Source organism: Agelaius phoeniceus, chromosome 4, assembly GCF_051311805.1.
Source record: "Agelaius phoeniceus isolate bAgePho1 chromosome 4, bAgePho1.hap1, whole genome shotgun sequence".
In the NCBI taxonomy this organism is placed as follows: domain Eukaryota; kingdom Metazoa; phylum Chordata; class Aves; order Passeriformes; family Icteridae; genus Agelaius; species Agelaius phoeniceus.
This window is the reverse complement of record NC_135268.1, coordinates 33,873,939-33,884,140: the sequence shown is the minus strand read 5'-3', so window position 1 is coordinate 33,884,140 and position 10,202 is coordinate 33,873,939. Positions and strand designations below refer to the sequence as shown.

The 10,202-nt window shown below is 38.6% G+C and overlaps 1 protein-coding gene across 11 annotated transcripts in view; it reads right to left on the bottom strand.

Moving 5' to 3' along the window:
• Nucleotides 1-1,464: 1,464 nt before the first annotated feature.
• RAPGEF2 (Rap guanine nucleotide exchange factor 2) overlaps nucleotides 1,465-10,202 on the bottom strand; it is a 184,525-nt gene continuing 175,787 nt past the window's right edge. For 9 of the 11 annotated variants that reach the window (XM_077177247.1, XM_077177249.1, XM_077177248.1 and 6 more), the window contains 4 exons: nucleotides 9,625-9,850; nucleotides 7,485-8,044; nucleotides 4,620-4,925; nucleotides 1,465-3,458 (listed from right to left, as the gene is read on the bottom strand). In XM_077177247.1, coding sequence (XP_077033362.1) covers nucleotides 3,433-3,458; nucleotides 4,620-4,925; nucleotides 7,485-8,044; nucleotides 9,625-9,850 — 1,118 coding nt within the window. In that variant the 3' untranslated portion in view covers nucleotides 1,465-3,432. Of the gene's footprint in view, nucleotides 3,459-4,619; nucleotides 4,926-7,484; nucleotides 8,045-9,624; nucleotides 9,851-10,202 lie in introns of those variants that run through there. The other 2 variants (XM_077177250.1, XM_077177254.1) reach the window with 2 other exon arrangements.

Genomic DNA, 10,202 nt, shown 5'->3' with positions numbered 1-10,202 from the left:
AGTAAGTTTCAGTAAAAAAAAAGCCATAAAAGAACAGAGATGATCAAATGTCGTTTCTTCAAACAGACACAAAAAAATCCTTTCATTTCAGTGCCATTTTGGTGAATGCAACACTAAATCCCAGCAATTGGTATTTACTTGCCTGCATTTTGCTGCATCCACTCAGTTAAGTACAAAATTCATATTACATACTACAAATATGAAACCTCTTTCAGATATCACACCAAGGCCTTTACTTCTATTGAATCAGTTCCTGTGTGATGTGTTTTTTATCACTCAGTCCATAACAAGTTAAGCTATCTATATTGGATGATATGTTGAGGATGTCTCTATATAATGTGATCTAAAAATACTAATTACAGTAAGGAGGCATAAACAGGAGAATAGGGAGCACTGCCTAATTCAATAATATATCAAGCACAGAGAAAAAATTGACAAGTGTTAAAACACCTCAAAAAAGTTGGTAAGAGGAGTTATTTCCCTATCACTGTGCCTTTAGTACTACTGGAGGACTATCTTGTAAGTAAAATATGTAAAAATGTGTTTTCATTCTACTAATGTAAAAACAAATTTTAATCTTTAGCTTGTTGAAATGTACCCAAACAAGTATTAGCCACAGATTCACAAAGAGTAGTTCCACTACACCACACAAATCTAAATATCCGTAATTTCTTTCCTTACAGTGCTAGAGATTACAGTAATAAAAACACAATGTTTACAAGTCCTATATTTTCAGTGATTTTTAGCATTCTTATAATTCTAAGTGTGGATCATTTCTAGAGCTATGTTAGGAAGACTTATATCTAGACAGCATTTTGTTGCTTCTCTTTGCATTGAACTAATTTTAGACTTGGAAACGCCACCTGCCAGGCATTTCAAAGCTCAATGGGATACGGCTGTTTATGGCTATAGTTCCATTTTAAACCAGTCTTCTGCATACCATTGGAAATAAAGAATCTAGCCTCTGGGAAAAAAATAACATCTACAGATTTAATATTGAATTAACATCAGCTTTTAATACTGGGGATGCTATTGGGTGATATTTATTATTTGACATACTTTGTTCGGTAAAAACTCAAATGGATCACCTTCCATACTTCTCCCTACCCAAATGTTAAAACAGATATTCCTTATTTTTACACTATTTAGAATATAAAATCAACACAACCTTAACTATAAAACTGTTTACATTCCACATACACCTAAGTCCATACCTTTTTTGGCATCTCAAAAGTTTCTGCTGGTGATGCTCACAGTATCTATTAGTCATTCTCATTCAGCAGTACACGCACCAAAGTTTTCAAAGATTATCAGCAGCACAACTGTATATCAAGAAAAACTCCACACCAGTGGTTTGCCCACATCACTTGGCAATGTCCCTTTAATATTAATACACAGAGAAGTAAAATTTTTTCATAAATTTGTTCAAGTATGTGGAACATGTAAAATGCATAAGAATCAATATGGACTTCATTAATGTTATATTTATTTATTTTCCAGCTTCATACAAACTGGATGTAGAAGCATAAACATAGTACATTTCTACCATTTTCAACAAAAATATAACCAATATGTACAATTATTGTATTAAAAATACAAAAGGATACAGACTCCACCAATGTCTTTCTAAAAGACATACAGGTACAAGTAGTATCAAAAGTATGAGGAAATCACCAGTTAATTGTACATTCTGCACTTGACATCACAGAGCGAACTGAGATTAGCAGTCCTATGGTCTACAATTACTTAATGCTTATATAACATTTGTGCAACTTGTGATAGAGCTAGGATTTTGTATTTCTATACGCACATGAGGTCCATAGCCTTGAGAATAAAACTGGCAAATAATGCATATTACATGTAAAATTACAAATGCATAATTGACAATGTTATATATAAGCAAATAGACAAAAGCTATGATTACTGGAGAGAGAATTAAATAAAGCACTGACATTTGTTTGATACAGTGAAAAAACACTGCAATTTGATCTTTAAAAGTTGAAGCTATTTACGTTTATCTACTGATCAATATGATCAGCTGAGTTCAATGGAAAAAAAAAATCCAAGACCAGCAGTTCCTCACATTTGAGTACTACTCGGATTGGCAGCCTTCACTTCTCCGGAGTCTGTGCAAAAACAACACAAAAATAGAGGGGAGGGTCATTTCAGTCATTATAGGGTTAATAGCAGCTGTGAGCAGGTGGTTGCTACACATTGGCCTTCTCTACACATGCAGTGTTCCATGAAACCATTAACAGTTGTGACTATTTCTGCATTGCAAAGGCTGGCAAATCTAACTGTGTTATCTTTAATTTTTTTACTTAAAGGCTCGATTATCCCCTAATGTCGAAGTCAATAGATGGAGGTTATTAGATCAGTGTTAACAGCTGACACAAGCTGTGCCATCCCAACTTGCCTTCACTGCAGTGTTATCCAGTTAACTTTTATTTTAATATAACTACTATATAGTTTAAAAATAAAAAGTATATAATTTAACAGTGGGGTTGCCATCTGTCTTATTACAGTGGGACACTTTTTTTTTAGCATGCCATCCTGTATTCCACAAAGCACAGGTATGAGACATACTTTGTCCTCTTGATCACTGACCAGTTGTGTTTCTGCATTTACACCAGACCCAAATGAGGATGCTGTTAACACTAACATTTACAAACTTGTGAAGATTCCAGGGTGGGGCACATTAAGAGCAAAGCCAGGTAGTCAAGGAAAGGCTGCATCCTACAACCTCTGCCTTCCCTTCTGCCCTGCTCAGCCATGTGATAGCAATATTCTTCCAGGAGCTCAGGCTGGCAACCCTACTTACAGGTGTGAAATAATACTGTAATTACTATTCAGATGCACTATTTGATCTCCCAAACACAAACATACAAAATTGTAACAAAGGCATTGTAAACAAGCAAATAAGCACTGCCTCCTTGAAGGATCTCAAAGCAATTTTCTCTTTGTAGGTTAAAGGCCAAACGTAATTTGACAACTAACTTATCTCATTATCCCAATGAGACTAAGTGCTAGGATTGTGATTAAAATCTAAAAGGAAGATTTAAAAAAACCCTTCCAGGCATTGGGAAGTGCAGCCAGAGTTAATCATCCTGATGTGATGATCTTGGAATTTGGAATGATACTGTGTGATGTGGCAGACAGCGACAGTGGTAGCTTGGAGATTGCTGCACTGTGCATTTCAAGCAACACAGTTTGAAAAGTGCCAGGGCGATTTCTTCACAGTATTTCACATGCAAGGGGAGAGGGGACAGAAGGGGGAGGGGCAGAGGAAGAAGCCCCATGCTGCTTTAAGGCAGGGAAGGAGGCAAATAGGTCCACCATCCTTTAATCATAGTTCCAAGGCTCCTATTCTAGGGACGTCTTCTTGTGCTCTCCTTTAAGGTGGCTCACTCTGGATCCAGAAAAGCCCAAGTCTTAGACAGCAGAGACTTGTTCATCTTCTGCAAACATAACAGGATAAGGGAAAATAGAGTTTAGTTTATAAAGAATAAGACTGCTACCGAACAAAACAAGCTGTGCATGCAACAACAACTGTGTGTATGGTGCCCATGTGTTCTCAATTTCATTGTGTAGGTATATATACTTTAAAACAATCTAAATTTCAGTACATTTCAGGTCTCATGGGACATATTCCTTTGGAATTTTGATCTTGAAGGAAAAAAGGACACGCTTAAACTAAGCTAGATGCAGTTATTCATCCCAAGGAGCACAACAGATACTCCTAGATATCTAACAGCTTCAGAAAGGCATCTGACGTTTTCCCCTAATTATATCTTCAATTTAGTCATCATTAGTAGAAACAATTAAAATTCTCAGTCATGGTAACTCTCAAAGTTTGTGGCAATTAAGTTAAGGTAGACTTCATTTTTTTCCCATCATGTTCAACTGCAAAGTTCATCCTGCACCTAAAACCTTAGTAACTAAGCAGTTAGAGGGAGAAGGGGAATGTTAGTCTATCATTAAGCAAAATAAAGCATTCAAGTGAGCGATATTGGCACCACCCTGCCTAAATTTTGAGGACCTAAAGCTGCAATCCCGCTACACTTGTTCTCCAAGGAAGAACATCACAGTTGAGCTAAAGGATAAAGATGTAGACACATTTGTAGGACCAGCAAGGTAGCGAGACAGCAGTGGGCTCACCATGTGAAACAGAGTGGGAGATTCAGTGTTCACAGTGTAAAGAGCTTCAGGTAGAATGTGAGCAACTATCCAAATAAACCTGAGCAACAGTGCTCTGCCGGGTGGATGGGCAAGTATTCTGTAGACCAGGATACTTTTTTGATCATTAAATATGTGGTTAATGTGGAAAATCTTGGCAGGCAGGGCTGTACAAGGTGAACATAGGCACCTCCCAAGAAGCTGCCTAAGCCAACTGTTTGGTTGTTCAAGATTCAATTAGGAACCTATGTTCCAAATTTTAAATTACATTTTAGGATGAACTGAATTCCTTCCCTTCCAAAAAAGTTAACAAATAGCAAGTTTTGAAATTAAATAGAGTTCAAATTATGGCAAGATTTGTGTAATTTGCTTTGTCTCCGTGTCTGAAAGCACTGACCCGTTTTGCATGCAGCACACTCAAAATCTAACAAGTAGAAATTTACCATCTTCCTCTGTGGAAAACCCTTGAGATGGATAGTGAGCAAGACGTGGGTCTGACTCATTTGGTTTATGCCACTGAGGTTTGTTCACGGGCCTGCCAGTTGAGTGGCCGTGCGACTGCTGCTGTGGAGTTGCTGTCCCATGAGTCTCACATGTCCGTGCCACCATTCTAGACCTCTGAAGTGCCACATTGTAGTCTGGAGGCTTCCTGGTTGGATGGGAGCCACCTTCTGCAAACTCAGCAATAGGTATTCCTACATAACCAGGAGGAGTTGGAGGTGGTTCCCGGTATCGACCCTCTTTTCTTGCTGCAGGAAAAACAACAGGTGATTGTTAAGAGACAGGATGAGGAACATGCTCAAAGGAAAATAGACAGTTAAATGCTAAATAAATATCAACCAACTCAACAGCACAGGAAGAGAAACTCTGAATGACAAAGGTGAACTATCATATGCTAGACAAGGAGCTTGTGAAAAATAAATCAGTCAAGAAAGTACAGAATATATAGCATACACAGGATATAGCTATTCTTCCAGCAGTGAAGCATTAGTCTAACAAAAATCATCAAATTTCATGGGGAATTTGTTCAAACCTCACAACTGAAGCGGTTCCATCAATTGTATACAATAAAATGTACATTGATCAAAGCAATAAAGACTCAAGAGTTCACAGAAATAGTAAACATCAAGAATTTTGGCATCTCTCCACATGCATGTTTAACTTAATTCTGGAGGTGGATGAAATTTTTAGTCTATAAAAACTTGGATCCAAGAGCTCATCTCTTTTGTTTTTAGCATCTTGGAGGGGAAACAAGAAATACATCTGATACATTATTTTCTTCCTATAAATCTTACTACTTAATGAGGCATAAGCTACAACTCTAAGAGGTCAGGAAGAGAAGTGGGCTTCATCATTATACTATTTGCATGCACTGCTGGCTGCGGCCCCTACGGTTGTATTCTCTGCAAAATCAAAGTTGAAAGTATTCCCATAAGAAAAATGACTGAATATTACTCTACCTAGGAGATGGAAAGACCACCACCTAGCCTGTGGATATCACTGAGATGCAACTGTTTACCTGAACAAGGCTTAACTCAGGGCATACTGAGAAGCCCTCTCAGAGAGAACTGTAAAGGAAAAAATATCAGTTAAGAATCCTAAGCATCTGCCGGGACACACAACAGATAGGCAAGAGTCTATGTTTCAAAGTACTTGGAGAAGTCAGCTGGGACTTTGATACTGAACACTTATTGTGGGCCCAGCCTTTTAATATATGACCACTTTAATGACAAACCTTACACATACAGCAGGAAAAACCATTGACACAGGCAATTTACTTGGCACAGCTTGTCAAACACTGTATATTCTTGCATAAGTGCTGATGACAACACCACCCTGCATCAGGCAGGATGAATTGACTGAAAGGGCAGTACAAGCTTAAAATGGACTGGTGCTTCTTGGATGCAAGTTTTTATAGACTAAAAATAAATCCTTGGTATTACAACAAAACCAAACATCTTCCAATAGAGTCTAAGTATTTTTCTTGGACAAACTGTTTAACTGAGCAAAGCAGCATGAAGAAATTTCTGAGAAACTTTATTCAAAGATTTCTGAAAATAAGAAGTTCTATAGAAAAACTCCATTGTAGAAAAATTCTATTGAAATACTGCAAGACATCAATTAAGTACAAAAGAACTATGTACACCAGAGGGTTCCTGGGATAGTGATACACAGATTTACATTTGCAGGACAGTTAGTTAATAGTAGTGAAGGGCATGGAATTGGGTTGGTTTGAATTTTCAGGTGTCTTTAATGTTCTTTCAAGTCTATGTATTGGCAAGCATTGCCTTGAGAGGCAAGTTTGGAAGCACACCTGTTGCACATTCTGGAGGAAACTAAGGGTATCAAAGAGTAAAATTGGAGATTGGCATGAACCCATTCACCTTCTTCCTCTTGATAGCCCAGGGATTTAGACCTGCACCCAAGCTTTGAGGCAAAAGGCCACTGCTAAGCAAGATACTCAGGCAGAAAATGGAAAAGCTGTTTATCACAGTGGTCTCAGCATGAGCTCAATCTGGCAGACATTCAGCTGTGTCAGCAAAAAATGGCTTTTAGATATTCTTCATGTTAACCTGACAAAAGGCAAAGTGAGGGGGAATGAAAGGAAGAAAAGAGGCAAAAATTCAGAGGTATTGGATGGCCCACAGATTAGGATGCATAGAAGGAACAATATGATAAAAATGTTAAGCTCTGCCAAAGACACCTTCATACTAATTTATACATTATCTGATCTTTCCATTATTGAATGCACAGAATAGTATTTCAGCTCTAACTTCTTTGAAACCTCTTCAGTTTCAGCAGTCCAAAGAAACATTTCAGTTGGCATTTAAGCACAAAGGGATCCCATTTCAGAAGTAAGGAATATTCACAATTATCAGACAAGTCATACAAAGGTATAAAGTAAAACACTTCTATAAAAATCAGGCCACATTTACTAAAACTTCTAAATATAGCCTTATGGAGCCTTACTGTGATGAGAAATTCAAATTTCAGAACTGACATCTAAATACATCAACCTCTCAAAATACTGCCCAGCAGCTGAACTAGTTTTTCGATGTATGGCAGGCTCTTTTGAAACACAAAGGCACTGCCAGAACTGAGAATCAACAATAAATGATATTTTCTTTTCCCTAGCAATAAATGCTTAGTTAAAGGGAAAAATTTGAGACTACAAAATGTTCAGTTTTGCTTTAAAAATTAAAAAAAAAAAAAAAGAAAAGAAAAACAGACAAAAGAAATGCAGAACAATATGAGAAAACTTAACCAAATGAATTAAAATACTTCATGGCAAATGAAACTTAACTTACCAACAAGCCCCTTGGTACTACTCGATGCTGCTGCTGTGTGGGCAGGGACAGGAGCTGGCTTTGTCTCCTCTGCTGGTACAGACGTTATGCTACTGGTTTCAGCTTCAATCGAAACATCCTTCCCACCCCTCCGCTTTATGGTACCTGTATCACCCTCGGAGTCCTCTCCCCAGTATCCTGTGGAAGATGCCCAGCTCGCTCTGGACTGTGCTTGATCAAGGCCCTCCCTACCTTGACTTTGCCTGCCATACTTTGTGCCATGGTCAGGGAACATCAGCTGGTCCATGTGGCCGCCTGAGGCCCACAGTCCCACCCCATCTCCTGAACTATCAAAATGAGCGTGTCCAAAAGGCAGCGTCTCCCAGCTCCTCTGGTGCTGGATTGTCTGGATGTTGTCATGAGAGCCACTCGAGCAAGAAGTCCAGCTCCCACGGCCGCTGTCAGCTGCGTCGAGCGAAGCTCTGTCCCCCTGGTCCTGTGACAGCTCTTCTGTACTAGGAGAAGAAAGTACAGTTGCTCCAGCATACAGGCCTCTGGTCTCTGACAGCGGTGCGTATGAGCTGGATACACATTGATGAGGGGGACAAAAAATCCAGTGTTGGAATTGGAAATCATGAACAGGACGCACAAAGAAACAAAGAAAAACAAAACATGGTGTGGGGTTGGACTAGGTGACCTTCATGACATTTTAAAGGTCCCTTTCCACCCAAGCCATTCTATGATTCTATGATGGAAGATTTTGATGCACTTGATAGTACTTATTGTTTGCATGAATGGCTAATTCAATTTTGAGGATATAACTCTTTTCTTTCAATAAAACAAAAACAAACACAAACAAACAAACAAAATTGGACAGATAACTTGCTGAAGCCTTACACTTCAGTGGTGTAATTTCAAAAGATAAAATTTTAACTTCACAACAGCCCTTTAAGACAGGCAAACCACACAGACACACATACAGAGAAACAGACAGAGTTGTTCTACTGCTTTTCCAGTCATGCTGAGCAAATGGTTCAAAAGCTAGAAAGAGAATTTAGCAGCAGCTGGCTGATAATCGGGTTGAGATTTTGGATTTTTTTTATTCTGCTCAGGAAACTGTGAGAGCTAACTTTTCAACATTTTCTGCAAATGGAAATGTATTACAACCTTATTTTTGGAAACACATGCTACTTCACAGAGCAAGTATGTTTTCTGTAGCCTTTCAGTGATTAAGTGAGCCTGACATGATCCCTTACACAGCAGCAGATAAAACCAACAAAGTGTCACTTTTGCTTAGCAGATATCCAGGCTCCTGGGACTTACTCTTCCAGGGCACCTTCCTATGCAGACTAGAACCCTCTTCTTCCAAATATTTAAGACATCTGAATAAAGAGTTTGCATAGCCTGAGATTCCCAAAGCTGAAGTACAACAGTTTTGGAACAGGTCTGCCCTTCAAAGACCCTGCAGGATTAAAACCCCAGAAACCATTCAGAGGACTGAAGCATCCAAATAACAGCTCCCAAAAAAAAAAAAAGTAGATGGAGACTAAACAGAAGCCAGAGCTCCAATTATTTTCACACCAAGGCTCACTGCTAGAGATTTAGAGAACTCCTCACAGCACTAGCTTCCCCACCATTACAGAAGTTAATTACCTAGAAAATTACTAGAAAACCAGCAGCGTAATGTGAATTTTAGCTTCCAATTATTGTTGACTAGAAGAGATATTTGGAGTAAAATATTTTGGAGTTAGACAGATATGCACTTTTCCATGAAGCAGACTGGAAAATTGCTAGCTATTTCTGTTCTCAGTTTAGCTCTGAATAATTGTTTGAATATCTCATCTAATTCAGTTAATTTCCCATGGAGAAAGCAGGCTAGGATACTATTCTGCCACAAAGTGGATAACCTACGGCACCGCTGAAATGCTCAGATACTAACATCTACTGAGGTGAAGTCCTGTTGCTTAGACCTCATCACTCACTCAGGAGTACAAAACCTTTTCTTGGCAGGAATGGAGCATTATCACAAAATGAAGCACTGAAGTAGTAGTTTTTTAAGAGCAGAGGAGAAAAAATATTTGAGAGATACATGGACAAATATACACTCCACATACACACGATATGAAAGCATAATGTAAGTAAGCACAAATAAAATTCTTACCCTAAGCTGTATTGATCTGGTTCAATCATGATTCTTCTATCAATCCTTCCCACACCAAGATTTGTCTCCACAATGCTGACAGAATGCCTCTGTCTCCTCTCATCATGCAGGGGGACTGGCATAGAGTCAAAAGAGGAATTGCTGACAATACTAGATCTGGAAGAAATTTCACTGTGACCAGAATCTGAGAAGTTATCCACAGTGCTGCTTGGAGCCAAAGTGTAGCCTGCAAAGAGAACATGGCATTAATCAGACTCTCCAAGATGCCTGCTCAATTCTTGTCAGGCCACTGGCAATACTGCAAAAAAACTAGCACTAAAACAAAGCTACCATTACACTTACACAGCACTGCAAAAGATAAAGATACACAGCAAAACTGTTTGACACTGTCTTTGGTATCTTAATCAGATACAGGATTGTGGGAACATGTACTACTCATTTACAAACCAACTGCTCTCCTCTTCTAAATTCTTTTCAAATTCATCATCATATCCTCACATTATGAAATATTACTTCTCAAAATCTGCCTGTGCATAAACACTGTCTCCAAGACTGGAAGGGAAGAGATCTCTGGTTGA